The following is a 25,237-nucleotide window of genomic DNA, read 5'->3' as shown; positions in this document are numbered from 1 at the left end:
CAGCTGTCTTGTGCCAATTAGGACTGCATTAGAAGTCATTTGTACAAGTTAAAGCTGTCCCAATTCATTTAATCTGGGATATTTACAATAGACGGAGTCAAGGTATTCTCTCTATGTTGAAGTAGCTGTCAACAAAATGTCCATAGATGGTCGAACAATGCTCATCCTCTGTGTCATCCAATACCGTCACTTTTGGAATTCTTAAATTGTTCTTGGCTGCTGCTTGTTGTCTAAAACATTTAAAATCCAGTCCCTTCGATTAGAATCATTGCCAAACCTATCCTGCAGTCTTTGAATGGATATTTATAAAATGACATAGGAATGAGTGGGTGATGGTCTATGGCAATCATTTAATGAATATAGTTTTGAGCCCAGTAGCAATTCTATTTCAGTTGGTTCTTCCAGTATGCTGCATATGATCGATTTTGTCAGCTTTCAAATGACTTCCTAGATCACAAGGTTATCCACTTTGAGGAAATCCAGCATTGGCACCCTTGTCTGATTTCCTTAACTATACCACAGGAACACTATTCATTCATGGAGATGTTCAAGAACCGAGATGGAAGATTCATATAACAATGCAATATTAAACTGTTCGACTTTAAATTGTTAGCATTAATACAGAACGTGATTGTTGTTTATATTTGTAAATTATTAGAATTAGAAAAAAGGCATGATTTTTTGTGCATTTTTCTCTTAGTGACAAAATGCTCTAAAAATGATGAAAGGTACCAGGAACAAATTAGAGGAAGAATGGGCACAATCTAACTTTTAATATTATGAAGCAAATTGGTGGGATAGTCATGTCCTATCTTGAGAGAAAAGAACAATGGGACAGGATTATGAACAAAGAAAACCTTTTGACAAATACACTGTAAGGAATAACATGTTCATACTTGAGATGTTAACTTCTGAAGTAGAACTGCTACTTAATTCTTCTCACGTACCTAAAGGAGCAACATTCAGGTTTCTAATTCAATGGAATGGGGGGAAATAGGCTGCCAAGCCTGGAGAGAGATGGAAATGATCTGAGCAGCTCTTGTTCGTGGAACTGACCTTTTAACGTCAACCAGTTAGACTGATTACCTGTGCTCTCACCCCGTCCTATATTCTTGCATGTAGAGAACATTACGACAGCAAGCCAATCTATCATGATCAAGTGTATTTTGAACTAAATCTCTTGATCTCGTGAGATTCCAGGTTTATCCTCTTCTTCAGAAACCTGCAGTTTAGTGGCTTTGCTCCAGAGAGAGACACTTATATTTAGGAGTTGAAGAATGATGGTTGGAGATGATTTACAGTAATCACTGTTAGGTGCCACCCATGAGTTGGGATTAGACTGTTTTTTTCACCACCAGGAAGCATGATTTTTCAATTGTGTTTTAGAATGAACAAACTCGGTTAATAGAGGGACAATCCTAACTCCACTTGCCAGGATTTGATGATAGATTCAAAAAGGAAACATATTTTATAACCTTTATGATATACTATAACATAATAATACAACAGTCGCCTTTTTAGTTAGTCAAGTTCATTGATGTGTATAAACTAAATTGGATATTATTGAATTATGAAGCTGCAAAAGGCAGATGAATAAATATTACATTTCTGTGTCACTTGTACACTACACTGCATTTCCCATAAATGGTACAATTCTAAATGTAGATTACATTGCACAATTTTACATAGCTTAAAAAGACAGGATCTGAATGTTGTATATTAATATATTGACTTTATAGCTAGTAAAATAATCCTCTCATTTGATATAAACGTCTTTCACATCAGGAGTATGTCTCGCAGCGTTGCACAAACATGCTGTCTTTTGATTGTAATGAATGCGATGTAATGCAGATATGTATGGAATTATTCATACCTGTGTCAAAATACATTTTTCAGAACTTACTCGGAAAATGATGGTGCGTTTGTACCATCTGGTGACCCAAGTGCCAGTCCCACAAAAATGGATTCAGTTTACAGCAAGACTGCCAAACAGTGCCTCGAGGAGATTTCCGGTAGGTGATGAGGTCTTATTAATTAATGCCAGCTATTCACAATGTTGAAGTTAAAGAAACGTAGGGTCTTATTTCATTCCTTTTCTTAAGTTAAGAAAGCAAGATGGTTTTGTCTAGAGAGAGCTAAGAGGTTGCTCCAAATGCAAAAAGGCGGGGGGGGGAAAAAAACTTTTCTCCACATTTCCCTGTTACAACAACAACAACGAAATTGCATATGTATAGCGCCTTTCACATCAGGAGGACATCCTAAGGCTCTGCACCCTGGACTGTTAACTTTTAATATAGCTTAGAAAGAAGACACGATCTGAATGTTATGTATTATTATTGACTTAATAGCTAGTAGGATACTATTAATAATAATTATCCTTGCATTTGATATATTACACCTTTCACGTCAGGAGTGCTACACAAATGTGCTGTCCTTGATTGTAATGAAACTGATGTAATCCCCTAGCCCAGCAGTTTGAAAAGATGGTGTCTCATGGAGTATTTTTCTAGTAATGATTTTCTGCAGATACTAGTTATCCCGTTCATTTCTGGAGGAGTTAATGGACACGGCACCAGCTGCTTTTGCTTGGAGTCTGTTCTACATATGCAAGAGTCTGTGGGGAAAAGAATCTTCAGATCTCTAGCCATGCTTGAGATTTATTAATATTTGAAACCTGTGGAGCTGCAGATAGCTAATATGGTTAGTTCAGGAAAGCAATGGAAACTCAACCTTCCTTGAAAAGTAAAGTTCTTATTTAATTAATAGTATATTAATAGTATTTAAGTAACCTTAGGTCATCGTGTAGATCAGCAACAGTGCAATTCGATAAAGATTAACCCTGTACATGTTTGACCAAGACTTTTATCAGAATCTGAGCTGATCAGTCTCTATGTCTTCTTCATTCTGATTTGTTCTCCAGAACTTTGCAGGTTGTCATCTTGCAAACCTACTCTAGTAGTTGGGAATGCAGAAAGTTTGCTTTGCAATGCTGTATCACTTTAAATCTTGTTAAAGTGTGAAACCCGAAGGTCATATCCTATATTTGTTCAGATGTTCATATTGATCGAGTTTCAAGAGTGGCACTGGCAGACAGATTCTGTTGGCAGCTGGAGACAGAACCTAAGCCTTTGGGAATGATTATTGACTCCCAAGTAAATAGCCCTGTGTCCAGTGTGGCTGGTACTTGGCAAATGTATCCCTTAGGGCTTTATGTTGTGTCATAGTACCTACTTCCCACGGTTTGAAGCAGCAGATGAATAAAACTTCATCTCCATCCATACCTAACCTGTAACTTCCCATACTGTTCCCAACCAGTGGATCAAAATACCTCACGATCATTGCTTTATAATTTAAGAGCAAAATGTTTGAAACAGCCTTACTTTGGAACTCGATTTTATGGGCCAAATGGGTCAAAGAACTTTCTTCATCCAACCTAATTTTATAGAATAAATCAACCTGCCTTTGGATACTGGCTTCAATTTACAGTACACTCCAAAACCCCTGAACCCCAACAATAATTCACACCCATAAGCGAAAGAGCATGGGTCTGGTACAGTTTAATACAAAAAGAGTTAAACCATCTATTTTTAGCTCACTTTGGTTTTTCTCTATTCTGCTTGACTGAGCACTGTAGCCTACAGTGACCTCCCTGACAGGTCTTCTGCAGTGTATTGATTCATGTGAGGAGAGAGAGAGTTGTTTGTGTGTCACTTACTCAACCCTCTGCGGTGGGCTTGAGGGGGTTGGAGCACGTTACCATACCAACCTGTGTGGGGTTATAGGAAGCTAATCTTTCTACCTTCGAAAGATCCCTGAATCAGTTTTTTTTCAAAAATGAGAATGGATATTTGACCACCTCCCCCAGGGGCTGTGGCATAAGTGACCTTTTTGCAATAAATTTATTTCCGTTCCCCCCCACCCCCAGCGTACATTGCAGGTTAGTCTTTGCAAGTAAAGCTAATATTTAAAAAAAAACGCTGCACCTGCAACAAGCTCATTAAAAAGAGGTGCCAATGCTATGTTGTTAATGGTTCATTTGCAGTGTTGCCATTGCTGAAGCCATCCCCCGTTTTCTCAGCTCCGTTTTAAAATAAAATGATACCAATTATTTTTCTCTGAGTTCTCTCTGTCTATAGGAGGGCATGTAGCAAGTCTCCTGAAATAACACTGCACTCATCTACACCCCAGTAGATTGCTAACACTCGAGATGCCTACAAAATACACAGTCACTACAGTTTACGATCTATCTTGTGAAAAGCTTTGAGACGCTCCCCTGACGTGAAAGGCACTGTAATGCAAGGATTTTCAGAATATCAAAATGCTGTATTAGGTAAGAATGTATTTTGGAGGTTTTTGAATTGATGGCACAACAGCTTGTTAATAGCTTGGATCCTGCAAATTGCAATGCCACATTGACCGCATCAGCTGGCTGGTTGGTTTTGGCTTGAGTTGCAAAGCGATAGAATCTGTGAAATTTCACACTGGGGAAGTGAAGCCTCAGGGCAATATTGAAGATCCTGAAAGAAATTGATGAATCAAACCCTAAAAATATGTTGAACAAAGTCACATACACCATTGAAAGGGGGCACAGGTTCCATCTAGTAGAGATATGGTCAACAGGCAGTTTAAGTTTAATTAATTTACGCAGAGAGTGGTTAATATGTAGAATGGGTGACGTAGCCAGGCAGAGAAGGCAATGAACTTTGAGAGAGAAATAAGCTATTGGCAAAGAAATCCGCTGAGCCACGTGAGAAATCGAGCAATGTAGGATTGTGTCTTTTTTTACTCTGAGCCTGACCAGAAGGGCTGTAATGGTTTTTTTTCCAGTTCTGTACATTTCTGTGTTGCTCTGATAATCTTTGGCTGAGTTCTGTGCCCACAGGATGCTTTCACAAATGAGTAGTGAATGCTTTCCTCAGAGTCAGATTTGGGATGTGTACTTTCACATTCCTCTCAGAATCTCCATAGTCCTCTTTTTTTTCCCCCAAACGATATGCTGGGGTAGATGACCTGAAAAATCGTAGTACTTGGCTTGGTGCTGTTAAGTGCTCCGAGACACCGTCTGGAGTGAAGTGCGCTATATAAATGCAAGTTGTTGTTGTTACACTGAAGCAAGAGTCGTATATAAAAGGTATATTTTTATTTTATTTAATCATATTTATACAGGATTTCTTGAGCTTACTTTTAATTGTTTATTATAGATGCAAGTTTTTACGTTAATCTTACCCTGTGGGGGTACCCTCAACCTTCATCCAGTTAAGGAGGTTGTTCTCAGCTTATCTGTAAATTTATTGACTTTTGGCCGATTTTAATGAACTAACCCCTGAGATACTCATATTTTCAGTACCTGAGGTTCATTCATTGATTATCTAGGAGACAGTAATATTAAGAGGTGGACTGACCTGAAGAAATTGAGAGTCTGTGTGTAAGCTTCACCTGAGCAAACTATGATACATTCCTAATTCTGGGTATACTGACACTCTAAGGGGTGACAGGAAACGGTTCAAGTGCCCCCATGGATATTGTGAATTATCTCTGAAAAAGGCCAAAACAGAGAGGAGAAATATGGTTAAGGACAACTGATAGCATTCATCCAAAGAACCATCCAGACTGACTTAAATAACTAAGGTTAAAGCAAACGTTAAAGACTTACACTTAACAATTTTGGCTTGAGACGCAGCCCCATACTTTCCATCTACCAGAGGAATTAATAATAATAATCTTGCATTTGATATAGCACTTTTCACGTCTTCTAGACGTCTCAAAGCGCTTCACGGAATAAACTGTAAAGTGAATTGACTGTATACTTTTGGGCGAAATGCGGCAGCCAATTACGCACAGCAGTGTCCCACAAACAGTCGTGGATTGAAACGATCAATTTTTTTTTTGAGGGATTATTATCAAGCATGTGGATTAAGAAACTTGCCCAAGGTTTCACCCTGCCAGGAATTTAACCCGGGTCCCTCGCTTCCAAAGCGAGTGCTCTAACCGTTGAGCTACAGGATTCCAATATTCCAGTGCGTCTTAACACATCGTTGGTGTAATTTGCTCCAAACTGAACATAGCCCACATACAACAACAACAGCAACTTGCATTTATATAGCGCCCTTCACATGGGTTGGCATCCTGGAGGGCTTCTAATGCAGCTCAGATGGTCTTCTCTTGGTTGATACAAAACTCTGCTCAGCAAAGGAAAAGTCGGGCTTTCTGTGTGAATTGGTTGCGACTTGTAAACAGATGGGATTTATTATTGAGCAAAATAGCAACAGAATCGCAATATTTCAATACGTTTTCCACGATGTTTAATTATTAACAGCGCTGAGCAAAATGTTTAAAGTTAACTCAGCAGTCGTTCAATAAAAGACTGATCAGGAAGTGGAGGCGAGGCAGAATTTGCTGCAGTCTACTGCAGATGAGTGACCAAGCCCACAGCTTGTGCAGTTTCATCTAGTTACACAAGGCTTTACAGAAAACTGTTTGACCAGATATATCCATGGGAATAAGCATGTTTGTCACACAGTATCAGGGTGTGATGGCATTGATCTACCCTGGACTACATCCTTTATATTGACTAGGCTCTGTGACTCTACAAGTTACTTCATGGCATGTATCTGATGTGCAAAAATAACTTCGCCTTGCTGCAGAGCATCACTAAAATGCTGGCAGAGATGAGAGAACGCAGTTTTGAGGATGCTTTTGATATGTGAGACTCTTTTGGTGGGTTTTGAATAAGTTTTTAATATTTTGAATGTTTGGGGGTAAATTAGGGTAAATAGAGAAAGGCAATTTCTACCATTCATTGTGTTAATAACATGAGGATGTAAAATCATAACCTGGGCAACATGAAATACTAGGTTGAGAGGTTTATAGCAAATCCTGAAAGCAATTTAAATGAGTTTCCCTTGAGCCTTATAATCATTGATCTTGTAAAAGCCACAACCTCCCTTTAGAAGACAACTTGTTCCTTCCTGATCACACCACAAACCTCCTGTGTGTTCAATATACAGATTGTATGATCTAAGGAATCACCTTCAATGCCACTAACATCTGTGGGATTTCTGGGTGCTTCTCAGGCTCAGTGAGATCATCTCTACTTATATAAAGAAACCACAATCACACTTTGCAACCTGTATCGTCTGTGTTTTTCCAAAGGAACTTTATTTCCCAGTCACATGAGGGCAATTGCAGCAAAGATAAGTTGATGAACCACAGCACTGATCTTCAAGATTGTCCACCTCCTGTCTAGTTTATAGGAACTTTCCATTTCTATTGTCCACACTTACCACTATCATCACTCAAGTGGTGCAGTGCTGAGTCCAGTTCATGTTAGCCAAGCAGGTCATTAAGACTTTCTCTTCGTTTGATACACTTGACCAGCTTTCCCAACCTCTGTGCTGATAGATGCTCACAAGTCTTGTCAAAACACACCAACTCAGCACATATCCCTCTGCGGAAACTCGTTGGTTTTACCCAAGAGGGACCTATTCAGCCGTGATTGATGATATACTTCAACCAGCCGTAGAGTGATTTAGCATAATTTTAGTGGACAAGTGAGCACTTATGGGTGGACACATCCCACTGATCCTCCTCCAGATCCCCAATGATTCTATTAGCCTGTCTATGAGTTTTATATCCTGATCTGCTCTTTACAGCAGTTCATGATGGCTCTGAAAAGGAAGCAAGCAGGCTTTACAGTGTCATGGTCAGCTAATTCCTCTCATTCCCTTCACAATACTTTAATGGGTCCCCACTTAATAGATGAGTGACTAGAAGTCTCCAACTCCAATTTCAGTTTACATTTTCCCCAAACTCTGTGTCCTATTTGCTAAGCGCATCGTTTGTCAGTAAAAAAAACTAAGTGGAAAATAGGCTTTCCCAATGTGGGATTTTGAGGTTCCATTCAGGGATTTTATTTTGTGGACTGTTTGCCACATTTATAGTCTCTGAAGGTGCAGCTTTTATCTGTGATTATTGTGGCCACTTTTGTTGCTGAAAGCAAATGGGACTGAGTGATGGAAGGCGATAGATAATAATTATCCTTGCATTTGACATAGCACCTTTCATGTTGGTAAGGTGTCTCAAAGTGCTTCACAGGATTGACTGTAATACATGCTGACTGTATTTGTGGGCAAATGTGACAGTCAATTTGAACACAGCAGTTACAGTCAAATTGCCCACAAACAGTCATGAAGTGAATGAGCATTTTTTATTTGGAGGGGGGAATGTTAGGCCAGGATCCCAAGAGAAACTCTCTTCTCTTTTCAAATAGTGTCACAAGATCATTAACATTCATATGTCTTTTCAAGACTTCTCATTTGCACCCAAAATTGTGCGACTGGTTACCCAATTCAATTTTAAAAAAAAGCAATTGTAATACCAAAGTTCAGCAAAGAACAACAAACAGTAAAGGCTGTTTTAGTGGCCAGCATTTTGCTGTCCAACCCTTTTATGGCCTTTCCTCAGCCCAGAAAATGTCTGAAATGTAGAGGAAAGGCGAGGTTGGAAAGCAAAGAAGCAGGTGCAGAACAATCTTTTCCAGCCTTCAGGTTCACCACGTTTTAGTAAATTTTTGAATTTTGTAGGAAATTCTGCAATTTGAGGCATAAACCAGAAATACAAATAACATGGCAAAATCAAGTTTGCCAAAGCTGCATTTTACGTTATTGAATAAGATTGTGTGTCTCATTCATTCTGTTTGTACAGTGAAATTCAATATTGTTCCTTTTTAACTACCTGAATAACATTGCCATATTTTGTGTGTTGGCCTTCTGGTAAAAACAATAGTTTTCACGTTACAGTGTAAGCTTTGCAGGGCAAAGCATTTAAAATCATCACTGTAATTAATTCAGAAGAAATTCCCCAGCAAATTAAAGGGTGCTTATTTTCAACTGTGTGGATTAAAACAGCTGCGATCCACTCAACCTTTGAACGGATGAATTTACTTTTACCATAAAAAGAATATGGTTTCTATTTTGATATAAACGAATGTTAAAATTTATATGTTCCCTAACTGGATGTAACTGGATATTTGCAATGCATGCAGAGGCGTTCTCACTATCTCTAGTGACTGTTTGAGTCACTGCAGTCGAGACACTGTAAAACAGCACCCACTGCAGCCTGCCATTTTACAGCAGTGAGCAATCCCCTGAGGCCGATGGTTGCTCAGAGGCCTTAAGGATTGAACATCTCTTGGGATCATTCCCTGAAAACTCTACGACCAAATCACTGCCCAGCTTCAAACCTCTGCTGCTAATCTGTTGTGTATATTCCAGCGCAGAAACCTGAACCCTCCTGATGGTCTAAAGATCTCATGACTGGATCCTCAGTCTGTCAAGTTGAATTGAAACGTGGTCAATTCCATGGGACGTTACCTTGTTGGCGTGTGGCCGGTAACACACGTGTGGAAGGTTCCACATGATCGCGCCCTGCACTGTGTCGCCTGCCTCCACCCCATCAGAGTGGTCCTCCCTCACACCATCCGCTGAGTGTGATGCTCTTGCTGTGTCTGTGCAACAGTTCCTCAGGTTCTAGACGCCTGGCGGCAACTCTTTACTTATGTTCATGACAGAACTTCCTTCACCAGCTGACCCACAGCCTTAACCCGGTGCCTTCACATCGGCTAACGCAGAAATAATGTTAAATAATACATACTCCATCATCCCACTCGGCAAACGTTAACACTAGCACGCAAGCATTTTAAATGCTGCGCGACTCAAAAGCCATAGCATTTCCCCTTTTTATCCCCTTCAACCATCACATCTGTTACGTTTCCGCAAAATTACGTACACATCATACACTGAGCTAAAGAACTAACGAACAGAGAGTTAAGGGGATCCATCATAACAACTCTGTTTCATTCTCCAGCCTTGTGTTGTTTATAACATTCTCTGCCAACGCTTTGGCTTTTTTGTTTAGGCAGCCGCTGCACGATCTACAGCCACTGCAGTGGAGAGGGAAGAGGGATAGGGTTGAGATGCAGGTTGAATACTAAAAGAGGTGTGCCTTGTGCTGAGCTTGCTTCACTGGCTCATTTCATTTCTTATCAAGCTCTGATGTGGGTGCTATAGTTACAGGCAGTTAGCTGCAGCTCCTCCAAGAAACAATCGCTGCTGCGTCTTGGACCAGGAGTTGCAGCTAAATATTTTTCCTGCGAGGAGAATACTCTCAGGGCCATCTTTGATTTTATTTTCATTTCATGCTAAACCCATCGCATTGGGTGGGTGGGGGGAAACTCTGGCGAGGAATCGAGACGAGGCGTAGCCGTGGTGGTCTGTCGCCCTGTTGAAGATTGTCATTTTACGAAGAGACATGTTATAAGTTTGGCTTTTGGGCATTTTTTTCTGCACTGTGAAAAGCTGTTGGATACTCTGTCTCTTTCTCACTCTCTCTCTCTCTCTGCCTGAACACACATCATGCTTTTTAAGTATCACTGCAGTGGTAGTGATTTGGGGGCAGCAGCAGTGATCTAGGGCTGCACTAGCATAAGTTATGCGCTTTCCTCAGGTATGGATTTACTTCTCGAGGAGGGTATAATTCTGGTGGGACAACCAGCCTGAGCAGGTGGGTAGAATGTCCGGGTTCAGCATCGCTGTCTTGGAGAGTAAAGCAGAAGGCGTTTGCAGCTCTATCGAGCTAGATCCGATTACTTGTAGACGTCTGAATCTTCGTCAGTCAAATACTAAAGAAAAGAGGGCGCGACACCCAAAGCTGGGAAGATGCAAAGACAGACAGAACTATCAGTGTTTAGAAACTGGAACATGGGCCATGGCATTTCTCTTCGGAAGCAGAAATCTTTGACAAACCTTTCAGTATTGGGTGAGAGGGAGAGCGTCCTGTACTCCTTTGAAGGCAGCTGGGCAGACAAAACAGCAAAATCCTGTCAGCCTTTCAGCCGGGAGTTCAGATCGCAGGCCGTCTCTCTGTCCAGGGCACTTTCCAAATCGGAGCATTCACTCTTCCAGGAAAGCAGCCCTGGCAAGGGAGGTGGTAAAGTGGCTCTGGCTGTCAACAGCAGTAAGCTGAATAAACTTCCTAAATGTCAGTGGGCTGAAGTGAAACCCACAAATAAAGTTTCTGAAATGCGTGCTGGAGATGGCAGCAAGTCAGATGATGAAATTCTGTCTATCAAGTCTAAGGTTTCTAGGAAGCAGAAGACACAGGCTGAAGAAGGCTGCCTTCGTGAAGGAGTTGCACAATTAGATGAGGATATTATTTTGACCATGCTGGGAGACCTAGAACAAGTCCTTTACACAAATATACTTGGTAAGCTGTGGGATTTTATTCTATAGTCGGTTGGTTTTGTTGTAAAGATTACTAAATTGAATTGGAGTGACTGCTGCTTACTTTTAGAATTCATAGTGTTTTAGTATTCAGTTTCTTTTGCACTGTAAAGATGTGAAATATCATATCAATATATGAGATCCACTGGGAAACATTAAAGTAAACGTTAGTAAACTGAATAATAAAGTTTATTACAAAATTAATATTAGTAAATCACAAAGCGATTGAAAACGAAAGCGATGCTTGTTAAAAAGGGCTGAAAATATGATTATTTTCTAAGAATTGTAAAGATTAAAGACCTGTTTAATTAGCCCTTGCTTCACCGTGTTATCACTTCTACTGTATGTGACATCCTTGCAGTTTGCAGCATGAACAATGTCTACCGAACAGTTGCTAGTCTCTCCGAGCAAATAAAATGTTAAAATGGTTCATTTTTGACAGATGGTAGGATTACAGGAAGGAACTAATGGACTAAAACAATTACAGTAACGGTATTATAATATAGGCCATACATTGAATACTCTGGCAATCTGCTGCGGTTTATTTTAATGCGTCTGTACGGCATTGCAGTTGTTAACTCTCTTCATTCACTGAATGCCATCAAGCATTGAGGAAATGGAAGACATGAGGAACTGGAATCCACACTGATCAAAAGCATGGTAGATTTCTGCATCAATCTAAATCTGTCTACATGATAAATAATAACAGATAGAGAGGAATGCAAATCTCGAGCCTATTGCTTAGATTACTTCCTTGTGGTCACTCACAACCATCAATTGTGCCTTGCTCTGAAGTTTTGGTTGTGCAATATTAATTATTAAAGCCACAAAGTCCTGTAATGTTTTTAAATGTTTTATATAAATTGCTGACAGTTCCTTATTTAGGTAGAGACATTGCCCAAATAGATATTAATGCATGTAAGCGTAGTGTTGCTAATGAATAAGGAGGTTAAGACTGTCATGCCCATGACCTCCTTTATCCCTTTGCTCTTGTCTTTCCTTTACTTAAGATGCCATTTCCTTTCCAAGGGGCACTAGCTGAACAAATATGAAACACCATGACAATAGTTTGCCATTTGTATCAGTTGAATTCACATCACAGTCCACATTTCAAGATGCTTTCCCATCAACTGCATAAAGATACATGACTTGCGAACAGCAAGTTTAAATGGGCAGGTCATTTTCACATGTTTTTTTATTTAATAAACCTTTTGTGGCTGCCTAATATCACATGTGGAATGTTACTGCATTCCATGTGTTTTATCCATTGCAAAAAAAAACAATAAGGAGGAAACCTAAATTCAAGCTGCAGTGCGAAAATGGTGTAAAGGCAAACTGAATGTTGTTAACGTTCGTTAAAAGTGCCGTGTTTCACAAATGGTACGTTTTAAAAATTAATGATTTGAAAAGCACTCCATTTTTCTGGAAACCGAGTCTGCTACAGGAATAGTAATGGAGAGGAGGAGCCTCCTCAGGATGTTTCCATGTTAAGGCTCCCTTGTCATCGATTGCTTGGTTGTGACTTGTACGTTCTCGTGGCCATATACCAAGCGAGAAGAACAGCCAATGTGCGAGGCACAGCCATCTCTAGCGTCATTTGCAGAACGCAAATGGTTATTAATTTAATAATTGCTTTTTTGAAAATTATATCATTTTGAAATAGGTTTCCGTTTTTGAGTTGTACCTCATAACCTGATGTTTTCATGAAGAAAAATGCTCTTAAACATTCCTGTCAGGGTAATTGTAGGTTTGTTGTCTCCACTCCCTGCCCCCCAGGTTTAACTGAAACATGAAATATTAAAACGCTAAGGAGTTATCCCTCCACATTACATCGCTTCACCAAATCCTTATCGCTGGGGCCTAACGTGCAATTTGCATTTAGGAATCGTTCAAGTATCAAATGTGAATTCTCTGTCTGTATCGGACATCTCCCTCCCCCCCACAAGAAAAAAGAGGAGGGAAATCTTTCTTTGCCACCATCCGGTTAATTTATATTCAATACATCAGGGATTTTTCTCCATTTAAACTGCAGGTAACATTACTGTGATTACTGGATTTGAGTTCATACATGTATAGAGGTTTTAGAAATTGTTGTACCTAGGTTGCACCTAACGATATGGTAGCACTCTCACCTCTCAGGCAGAAGCGTGTGAGTTCAAGCGTTACATCGGGACTTTGAGCTCATAGTCCAGGCTTAAATGTCAGTGCAGTTGCCCAGAGATGCACGGCATTATTAGGGATGCCATCCTTTGGATGAGATGTTAAACCAAGGTCCCATTTGCCATTTTGTTAAAGCTTGGACATCAAAGATCCTTTGGCACTATTTGAAAAGAGAAAGCATTTTCTGCTAGTGTTTGTCTACAAATACACAGTCACTACATCTGGCAGTAAATTCCTGGAAAGCACTTGGAGACGTCTCGACAACATGACAAGGTGCCATATCAAATGCAAAATTATTATTGTATGAACGTAACCATTCATTTCTCTTTCCCCACCAATTACCTTTTCCTAAAAACAAAAAAATTCTAGATACTGCACTTCTAAAAGCTCTCTGTTGGTATTTCAGTCTTCTCATAGTGCAGGGAAAGTAATTCTCTGGAAACGAAAAGATTGCAGTTTGATGTGGTTCCAGTTTCAAGAGATCTGTGATGTATTTTTAGTATTCAGTGGCATAAGAACTAGGTATAGCTGGTGACAGCTGTCATGAATTTGACAAACATTTGCTGCTGAGAGCAAAGAAATGAATTGTACTTCAGATCTCTGCAGGGTCTCGGCATTTGGTCTTCCTGTTTTGTGCCTTCGGTAATCATTCTGTTCTACATCCCTTTGGCTCCCACCTCCAGCTCAGGTACCTAGCCAGCAGTGTTAAGTGCTTTGAGACATGAAAGGCGCTATATACATGTAAATTGTATTGCATTGTACTGTGGTAGAATAGGCAATCAATGGATTTTGAGTAAACTAGTAAAACTGAATATTTTAATGTGATATGAATTAAGTTCAGAAGGTGCTTTTTGGATGGAGAGGATGGCCTTGGGTTTGATAAAATGTTATTGTGTAACCTGGTGTGCTTTGGAGTAGAGGTACATGGTACGAAGAGATTCAAATAACAATGTGAGGCTTTTACTACTCATTTCCATTGTTTACAGGAGAAGATCCAGAAGCCAGGAGAATGAGGACGGTGAAGAACATAGCAGATCTGCGACAGAATCTAGAGGAAACTATGTCTAGTCTCCGAGGAACCCAGATAAGCCACAGGTATTGCTTTGCTGTGTTGAGGAGTACATTATCAGCCCAGTGATGTTTGATCGCTGGCTGTTAGTGTGACCTGGAAATGACTGGCTCCGACAAAGATCCTCTTAAACCCGTTGTTCATGAAAAAGCATTTGTCTTCTAGAAAAGGTTAATATTTGCCAGATATTATTATGTTACTTGGATCTTTCTAATATATGAGTATATTGGAACTTCTGAGTTGCAGTAGCATTAAGTACTATTTGTGCTATTTATTAGCAGGATTTATTATGAAATCCAAATCATACAAATTGCGACCAGCTATACTTCAAGTCAACCCGTAGGTTCTCTTCACCTCTCTGACCTAATTGCAGTGCAGGGTTCCAGCAAATTTACTGAACTTCTGCAGAGAAATAACTGCAAGTTAGATAAGTAATAATTCTTCAAGGGCCTTTCTCATTGGGAGGGCGTCTCAGAGCGCAGGTTCCTTCGTAGTACAAATGGTTGTAAGTAATTGATATATTTTGAAGTTATTACTTAACTATTAAGTGTAAATTAAGCCATGCTTCAATATGAATAATGGTCAGGTTTAAATTGATATGGATTTCAGGATAGGATTTCAATAATAACATAGCACTTACTGTTGGCAGCTTCAGTTTCCTCCTTGCTTTATTGAACTACTACATGTGCTGCTATTGAAACCAAGCCAACGTTACACCTCTTTATCACATTTTAAAACATAAATGCCTTTAAAACTTCTCTAGACTTGCCAATTTTGGAGACGTCTAAACCTGACACAGGTGGGATATGACAAAGGCAGAGTAACGGTTTGAATTCTTAGATTTGCTTTCCTGTTTGATTCAAATTCAGTGCAAAACTTAACCTTCATAAGAAGGGGGGGAAATGGTTTCTGTCTTACAAAAGAGACTTTTGATAGCCTGTCTAGGTTTGGGAAGTTTCCAAATGCACCACTTACAAATCGAAATCAGGTGTCCACAAGCAGATGGTTGGCAATCGTTTTCTATTCCCATATTTCACTTCCTGTTCCACTTTGTCCAGCTGGATAGGGATCGATGGTTAGGGCTGAAGCCATGATTTCGCTCGAAACTGCTTCATGATTCCCTAATAAACAACAAAAAGAAAATCCTTCGATTTGATATAGCGCACTCTTTCAGGTTGGAAGCAAATCTCTAAACACTTCACAGGATTTTGCAGTCGAGCGCAGCAGCCAATTTGCACACAGTAATGCCCGGCAAATAGCCATGAAGTTAATAACTGGTGAGTCACAGTGAAGCCATTCTGGCCACATCGAATTGTCCCTTGAGACGGTTGCACACTTCTATCAATTAGTTTCTTTTCTAGACTGGCCAAAAAATACTTAAACATGTTTCTGGTGAAAGAAGCAACGCATTTTCTTTTTTTTTTAAAAAAACTATTGATTTGACATGTGAAGAAATAAACATTTTCATGAGATTATCACAAGATTATTTTTACTCAATTGCTGTAGAGCTCATTATGTGAATTGAGTCCAGAAGAATATTGATTGTGTTCTTTGTCTTGGCAGCACTTTGGAAACTACATTTGATAGCACTGTTACCACAGAAGTCAATGGGAGAAGCATGGCAGCTGTGTCCAGCAGATCTACGTCCATGTCATGGAGGCTTGGCCAGACAAGCCCAAGGCTTCAGGCTGGCGATGCTCCTTCTCTAGGTACTGGTTATCCTCCTCGAGGCAACGCCAGCCGCTTTATACATCCTGACACCTCTCGGTTCATGTACACCACCCCCCTACGAAGAGCTGCCGGATCACGACCCAGTAATGCATCCTCAATGGATATTCCCGAGAAAGGTGGTTCTGATCTTGACATGGCACCTGTTGATGCGGACTTGACTGGTTATATGAGTGATGGGGATTTACTGGGGAAGAACATGAGGAGCGATGATCTCAACAGCGGGTAAGTCACAATATTTTCTGCGGTGTTCCTTAGACTCAAGTTATAAACAAAAGTTAGATTTTTGCTTTGGTTAGCCAGATGCAGAAATCCATCACTGTGCTCAAGAGTGACCAAACCAGACTGAGAGTTCCATGGCTGCCATCTATAGGTGGAAATTCCATGTCTGGAATGCAATGCACACACACTCTCTCCCTGGAGGGATGCACCAGGCTCACCTAATTCAAATTACATGACAGCAAAGAACTGAATAAATGCTTGAAATGAAATAAATGAATCAGCGCTTAATTGCTTGTGACAAATGAAGCAGTCACATGTCTGATTTCATGGCCCAATATCACCAATAAGACCTGCACTTGGAATGGGTTTCACAAACTGTTCTCTTTTGATGTTACCCTTTGAGCTCATGTGCAATTAGGAATTTTTTTGCTTACAAAGTAAGCATTTTGGGTGTTAAATGAATAGATCCAGACTGAATTCCAACCATTTAATGCAGGTCTTTTTGAAGGATATTGGGAGAACCCAAAGGGAAGGAAATAGATATTTTTCTTGAAATATATGTGTGGTATTATGTTTGGGTACACCTCTATCCATTGAAGGGGGAAATGAGTTTCCCTTGGTCATGGTGTAGCTTCTATATCTTAAAAAAAAAGCCCTGAGCAGTTCAGTTAGCGGAGTACAATGCTTAGAACCACTACTTTTAGTGTTCAAATCCCAGTGCACCCAATCAGCCTTTCAATGTTGATCAAATGAATACCATATGTAACAAGTGCTAAAGGCCAGGATGAACTCTGAAACATTCCACTTTCTTTGCTGCCCCTGGGTATTCTATTTCTAAGATGACTTATAAAAACATGACTCAAATAGTTTTGCTTCTTTGTTTAATACTTTTGATTTAGATTTATTAGGGATAGTTACAAGAATGTTAGGGTGCTTAAATCCAACCGCAGACACATGTGGAGTTTTTAATTTCTCTACAGAAGAATTCAGCTGCCAAGTGCAAAGCTGCATGAACCATGCAGAACTAGAGCATAGAGTGGGCTCTTAGTTTTAACGTCTCTTTGTAAGAGGTTTCCTTCCCTGTGTCTCTCTTAAGACCCTTCAGTCACACACACCGTTGACTAAGGGAACACACGTGTGGCTTGATTATGACTCTTCGGAAGTCACTCTCTTCGTGCTGCTCAGCGTTGAAACACGATAGCCTGGCCTCACTCTCCCTCTGATTTTTCTTTACTCGTTGAACTTTCGTTGGCACTGTCACAAAAGCCCAAGATCAGACCAGGTACTGACACAGTGGAGAATCATAAAAAGGAATGGAATTCCCATAACAGGGAAACAGAGAAAGGGCAGAGAAGTGGGACTCAATGGAGAGTTTTACCAGGTTTGAAACAAGAACAATGAGCTGATTCCCACGCTGTAAGATTCAATGAAACACGGGCACAATGGTGAAGAATGCAGGCTCTTGCTTCTCTTGTTAAATGTACCTTTCTCTGCTCTTATTTCGCAGTCACTGAAAATGTGCTACTGAAAGTGATTTTGACATTTATATTGTGCACAAATGTTCAGGTCCCATTCAGTACCAGAACTGACGTTCTTTCTCTGGAATATAATATTTTTAATTAACGTCTTCACAGTTAATTAAATCAATAGACCAGGCATAGACAAATATCAAATGCACATAAAATAATTGTATTTGATATTTACATACTAATGATAGAGCTAAAGATTCACACTACCTTTGCAATCTGCCATATAAAACCCAAACCCTACATTTCTGTCTTTGGATTGCTGCACTGCCTCCTCCTCAACCCACGCTCAACTTCCATCCTCAGCCCTAATGCCCAGTCATTAACGTGAAGGACTTCTGACATGAAAGATGTTATATAAGTGTAAATTGTATGATATTCTTAAAACCGTTTCTATTGTTCAATCGTGGATTTGCAGTAAGATTGCTAAAAAGAGATGTTCATCTACAGTCTTCAGTGACTTGGTGTTTCGTATTTCAGCAGCTTAAAGTTGGAGGTGTATAATTAATCAATAATACACTGTTTGCCAGGTATAAATTAGTCGATTTGGTTGATTGAATTTCATACTCAAAAACTGCAGTTGAGGCACATTATTGATGCTGGATGAGTCTTTGTTTTCTAAAAGAAATGGTGATGAGGAATGCAAGCTCATGTGAAATTGCAAATAATAGAAACAGGTACAATGCATACACTATTCAACAACTGACAATCAATAGATCAGGCATAGACAGCAGATAACTCTGATTTGTGGAAACGGAATAGATTGGTTGGGCACAGCACATTCACATTATTGAAGTAAATCTAAAGCCCTGCTGTACAGTCAGGTCAAATCCATCTTGAATAGCACAAAATGCACACAAGTGGAAAATTGCTTTTTGGCCTTCAGGATTATTGAATAACCGAGGAATGTGGGTCTTGATTTTTAACATAATAAATTGGGAAATATAGCACTGCCGAGCAGTAACACACCGGCCACACACACACACACAACCTCGACTTCACAAAAACGAAATGTGTTCATAAGTATCTAAAGCATTTTAATAACAGCAACGACTTGCCCATTAGTCTCCACACTAGGGGTTCTAAAAATGTCTGACTGAAGGATATACTGTTTGATGTGGTTTCCTTCTGAATCGCCTTTAGAATTAAGTGGAGGAAGGAAAGCAGTTCAGAAAGGTAGCATTAACGAACACAGTTATGATCAGGAGGATTCAAGCGAGCTGAGAGAATATTCAGAGATACCACAGTGAAAAAAGAAAGTGGTAATGTGATCACGTGATGGTGAAAAAAGAAAGGCAGGCACACAGCAAACAAAATACTGCAGAGGAAAAAAACCCATCAGATATGATAGTCTATGCGCTTCACATAACATCTTCTCTCTTTATGTTACAAGCAGTCAGTCGGGTTGCTGGCAATTTTCCTGAAAATGTGACGGATTTGCAATTCTGTATTGGGTTTATATGTTCTCTTGTTAACACTTGCTTCATCACTGTGCAAGACTAAATATTCCACAACATATTTCCTAGTGCTAGGTAAAGCACACATGGCTGAGATGCTGCCAATATATCGACGGGAAAAATATTATTCTATAGATCTCAAACCACTTCCGCAGTGGTGGTTCTTAATCCTGTCTGAGAAAATGCTGCATAATGACTTAATATAGAACCATAGAATTATGCAGCACAGAAGGAAGCCATTCGGCCCATCTTGTCTGTGCCGGCTCTTTGAAAAGAGCTATCCAAATCAATCCCACTCCCCCGCTCTCTCCCTATAGCCCTGCAAACTTGTCCTCCCCAAATAATTATCTACTTCTCTCTTAAAAGTTGTTATCAATTCGGCTTCCACCACCCTTTCAGGCAATGCATTCCAAATCCGAACAACTCGCTACGTTAACAATATTCTCCTCACCTCCCCTCTGTTTCTTTTAACAACTATTTTAAATCGGTGCCCTAGGGTTACCGACCCACCCGCCAGTGGAAATAGTTTCTTCTTGTTCACCCTATTGAATCCTTCATAATTTTGAAAACTTCTATTAAGTCTCCTCTCAACTTTCTCTGTTCCAAGGAGAATAATCCTAGCGTCTCTAGCCTCTCCTGATAACTGAAGTCCCTCATTCCTGGTGCCATCCTGGTAAGTCTCCTTTGCACCCTCTCCAATGTCTTGACATCCTTCCTAAAGTGTGGTGCCCAGAACTGAGCACAGTACTCTAGCTGAAGCCTAACCAGTGGTTTATGAAGGTTCATCATAATATCCTGACTTTTGTATTCTATGCCCCATTTATAAAGCTTTTTTAACAGCTTTATCCACCTGACCTGCCACCTTCAAAGATTTACTTATATGAACCCCCAAGTCTCTCTGTTCCTTCACCCCCTTTAAGATTGTAACATCATCTTATATTGCCCCTCCTTATTCTTCCTCCAAAATGCATCACTTTGCATTTCTCTACATTAAACTCGATCTGCCATGTGTCTGCCCATTTTACCAGTCTATCTATGTCCTCTTGCAGTCTGCTACTATCCTCCTCACCGTTTACTAGTTTTCCTAGTATCATCTGCAAATTTGGAAATTGTACTCCCTATACCCAAGTCCAGGTCATTTATATAGATCAAAAACAGTGGTGGTCCCAATATCGGCCACAGGACACCACTGCACACTTAACCTCCAGGCAGAAAAACAACCGTTCACTAATACTTTGCTTTCTGTCTCCCAGCCAGTTCTATATCCAATGCTGCCACTGTACCTTTAATGCCGTGGGCTTCTATTTTGTTTCCAAGTCTCTTATGTGGCACTTTATCAAATGCCTTTTTCAAAATCCATATATCATCACGTTGTGACAGAAACAAATATTTAGTGGTATTGTTCAACTGTGAAATGTAAGGACAGAAATAAATTTCATTATAAGGGGCAGGATAACCATCAATAAAAATATTAATAATCCTTACATTTGATATTGCGCCTTTCACCTCAGAGGGAAGTCTCAAAGCGCTTCACAAGATTTACTATAAATTGTAGTGTCTGCATATTTTGTAGGTGAACAAGGCAACCAATTTGTGCAGCACAATGGCCCACAGCCATGAAGTGAATGACCAATTTTTATTTGGAGGAATGTTGGCCAGGACACTCGGAGAAACTCCCTTATCTTTTTGAATAGTGCCAAGGAATCTTTAATATCCACCTGAAAAGGCAGACAAACCTTAGTTTAATGTCTCATTCGAAGATTAGCACATCCAACAATGGAGCACATCCCACCAGCACTATACTGGAATGTCAGCTTAGACTGTATTGAGCTTAAAAACATGATGTGGGGCTTGAACCCACAACCTTCTGACTCAGAGGCAAGAGTGCTACCAACTGAGCAGGGATGACACACAAATATTTTGTAAATGAAGTTCTATCTCCATTCTGAAGTGATAAAACATATAATTTTCCAGCCTCGTCTCTGCAGCCTTTGTCTGCAGTTTCCCTTCCCCCAAATAATGCCTTAGCGGTTTGTTCTGTGCTTCATCACTGTGCCGATTCCAATAGCTGGAAGCTGAGTTAAAGAACTGAACAATCTGCTGAGCAATCAGATAATTATGCATCAAGACCAAGGAAAAGCATAAGCAAATTCAAACCATTGCAGATAACCAAAATAATGCAACAAAGTAAATATCCCATTTCGTTTCACACGAGTTTCAGTGATTCAGCTACAGTCACTGTGCTCTGTTGTGGTCTATCATAATAATAATAATCCTTGCATTTGATGTAGAGCCTTATCACATCTTCAAGACATCTCAAAGCATTTCACTGAATATACTGTAAAGTGAATTGACTACATTTTATGGGCGAAACACGGCAGACAATTGCGCACAGCAGTGTCCCCCAAACAGTCGTGGAATGAGTGACCAAATTATTATTTTAAATGGTTGTGTTCCCCTTCCAACTGGGAATCAATTTACAACTGTCTGTCAATTTAGCAATAAATAAAATTGACAAAATAAGAATAATACTCCAGGTACAGGGGACGATCAAGCTATAAAATTCTCCTAGGGTTTATGTGACAGCAAAAGCCAAGAGAACAAAGCACGTAGACACTGTGAGATTAATAGCCTGAAACAGCAATGGGTTGAAAACCATGACTGTCTATAATGTTGTCCCAATGCATGGTTAATAGGCAGAATTAAACAGATTATATTATTTTGTATGCGAGTGTGCTGTGCATGAGTGGTCGAGTCATTTTGCCATCCAAATCCTGAAATGAGATTACTTTCATTATAATTACTCTTAACCACAAGGAACGTTTATTCATGATGTGCTTCCAATTGTTGTTTTTTAATGCGAATCCTAGTTGCAAAAGGGGCCATCGTGCCAATGACCTGCAACTCTGCTCCGACGTAAATGGTATCGGCCTGTCTAAGTCAGGAGATTTCGAGCCCCACATTGGGGCTTTGAGTTTAGATTCTAGGTTGAGCCTCCCAATGTAGTGCGAGGGGCTTGGGGGGAAATTGTTGGAGGTGCTGTCCTTTAGATGAGACACTTCATGTGGGATATTGCTGTGTACAAATAGACTGTGGTGTTCGCCTACAAATACACAGTAGGTACAATTCACACAAAACTCTGACGAGTTTTGAGACATTTCAAAGTGATGAGGATCTGTATTAAATGTGAGAATTATTATTATTGCGCAGTACCTGTGTGATGCTTTTGGTCTGCCAGATTTGATTCCAGACTCCCCATATTTTACTTGAATCACATTTAAGGAATCCCATCGTGAAACAATGCAATTTAAAGCCAAATATAAAGAACTGTTAACATCTGCATTCAGTTTATGATATAATTACTGAGAGTCACATCACTGTGGTATTACAAAATCAAAACTGCAGTAGTTTACTGGGAAGTAACGCTGCTCCACATTATGCGTGGGAACTAATCCATTAGTAAGAATGATTAGTGAATTAAAAATTCAATATGCATTATGGAGAGAATAACAGATAAATGTGATTACAATGTGGTAATCTCAACTGAATGTTCAGATCATATCACAACCCACAAGACCAAAGCTTGGGTGATATAGCTGTTGTCTGAACCCAGTGATGAGATTGCACGCATGAAATCTCTTCCATGTATCTTGTGTTTCTGCGGTACACGGTGTAGAATTGGAAACAATTGCATTCTGTTTTCAGGCAGTGATGATGCATGTGTTTTGATGGGCAGTGACAGCTAGGATGCTTTAAGCAGTTGATTTAAATTGACATCCTCACGGATGGATCAACCCTTACAAATCAATGAAGTAATAATGGCAGAAGATTGCCAGGAAATATGTACATATTTAAATAACGGGGATGAGGTGATACTGTGAGTTACATTGAACTATGGACCTCCCCCAATACTGCCCCTGCTTATCAAATGAACTTGCCTTTCCTCATTTTTTAAAGAAAAATAAACAATGCTGTCCCTAACAAGATTTATATAGCGCCCTTCACACAGTGTCTCGGTGCGCTTATAGTTGCAAAATGATTCTCAATGGCCAAGACTCCACCTTTGTGTTTGTGTGGAGATTGAAAGAGAAAGGTAGAAATACTGTAAATATTGCCCTTTGCCAATAGTCTAGACATCCCCTCTTGCCATGTACTCCAGCTACGTTAATAGTCCTGGTTTTAGCACCAGTAAGGGGAGGTTACAGCAGTGTTGGTGGTAACTGCTTTTCTCCAGCAGTAAGCTGACAGGGAAATCTAGCCTGGGGAGCTGGAAGCTGAAGCAGATATGAAGATAAATATTGGCAGACTTTGAGTTTAAAAAGTTATTTTATTTACAGTTTGTCAGAGAGCCTATAACCCTGTGTTCGGTTGTTCTAGTAGCACTCAAGAGAGGGTCGCTGAAAAAAAATGATGTCAAGAGGGAATAGTAAAAGAAAAGAATGGGTCTGGTACCTACATTTAACCTACAGTTTACAGTGACCTTTGCTGTGCGCATGGACATCTTTGGTCATATCTTGCAACTGCCTTTAAACGGATCCAAACCCTGAATCCAAAGTTTAGTTGGGTGGTAGTATGTTTTGGTTAGTAGGGTGTCTGATACATGCGGAAAACCATCACTATGCTTAAGAGTATCCACCCAAAACTGAGAGTAACCACATATGTTCGCCCACAAAATATAGTCAATTCACTTTAAAGTATATTCTGTAAACACTTTGAGACATCTTAAAGACCTGATAAGGCGCTATATCAAATGCAAGGATTATTATTATGTATCCCACCTTGTGGTTTGGGGCAGGTGGGGAAGAGGAGAAAAGTTTTGAGAGAAATATTCCCTCTTTTGTTACTATGAATGCGAGTGTGATCCTCACTGCAGGGTTACTTACATTCACTCTAGATTTATTCATGCTGTAAGTGGATCCAGACCACCTCCACTGACTGTGCTGTTTGGATCCAGTTTCAAAAGGCACCTGTTTTGAATTGATTCTGCTAAGCCTGTCATTGACCCTTTGAGGCTTTTGTTTAAAGCAGATTCAGGTATTTGTCTCCATGATTATCTTAAATGTGGGTCTGTCGCTTGTTGTGAAGGACTAACTAAAACCTCTGGATATATATGGAGTAGAAAGGACCTGCTGGATCTGATAGAAACATATTCCCTCTTGTTTCTGTTGGAGTCTGCTCTTTGGCTCTCTTGATTTGTTTATGTTTCTTTCTTTTCATGTCTCACATTTTTGTCTCATTTCATTGGCCTGGTGTTTAATATTTCCTTTCTGAGTCTATCCTTGTCCATCATGTTTTGGAATAAGAGTTTTAAATATTCTCCTTTCTCGTGGCCTTTTATGATTCTTTTCCCTATGTAAATTATCTCCTAGTGGTGGCCTTTGGCCCAAACGTCCATAATCACCTTCAATGATACATCTTCAATTATTTTTCCATCAGCTTTAAATTCTCTGCCTTCAGAAAGGGCAGCTCCATCTGTTGCAAGCAAGCAAATCCTATCTTTTAGCATTAGATGGCAGATGAGGGGTGGTAATCCAGGTTGTGCTGTTAGAGTCTCTGGAAAGTGATTATGCCAGAGAGAAGCTGTGCAGTTCTATATATCAGAGGTGAATATACAATACAAAATACAATATAAAATTACATTTGTAAATATGTGTGAATGAGGGAATGGATAAACAGCAGTACTGGGACTAGGTGAAGGTGGCTAGTGAATGTGACTGGTCTGGGAATCAATGGAAACAGTGGGATTCTCAATTCCTTAAACATTTCTCCAAACGTCTATATTACCGAAAGAAAGTG

At 39.8% G+C, this 25,237-nt stretch overlaps 1 protein-coding gene across 2 annotated transcripts in view; it reads left to right on the top strand.

Annotated features, from left to right (window-relative positions):
* Positions 1–25,237, top strand: part of nav3 (neuron navigator 3) — a 128,813-nt gene that overhangs the window by 23,202 nt on the left and 80,374 nt on the right. For both annotated transcript variants that reach the window (XM_042334937.1, XM_042334938.1), the window contains 3 exons: positions 1,897–2,012; positions 14,426–14,534; positions 16,072–16,461. In XM_042334937.1, coding sequence (XP_042190871.1) covers positions 1,897–2,012; positions 14,426–14,534; positions 16,072–16,461 — 615 coding nt within the window. The remainder of the gene's footprint in view (positions 1–1,896; positions 2,013–14,425; positions 14,535–16,071; positions 16,462–25,237) is intronic.

The sequence above is a fragment of the Callorhinchus milii genome, unplaced genomic scaffold (genome assembly GCF_018977255.1).
Source record: "Callorhinchus milii isolate IMCB2004 unplaced genomic scaffold, IMCB_Cmil_1.0 Scaffold5, whole genome shotgun sequence".
NCBI lineage: Eukaryota > Metazoa > Chordata > Chondrichthyes > Chimaeriformes > Callorhinchidae > Callorhinchus > Callorhinchus milii.
The sequence above is the reverse complement of the archived record's forward strand: the minus strand, read 5'-3'. Positions and strand labels throughout refer to the sequence as shown.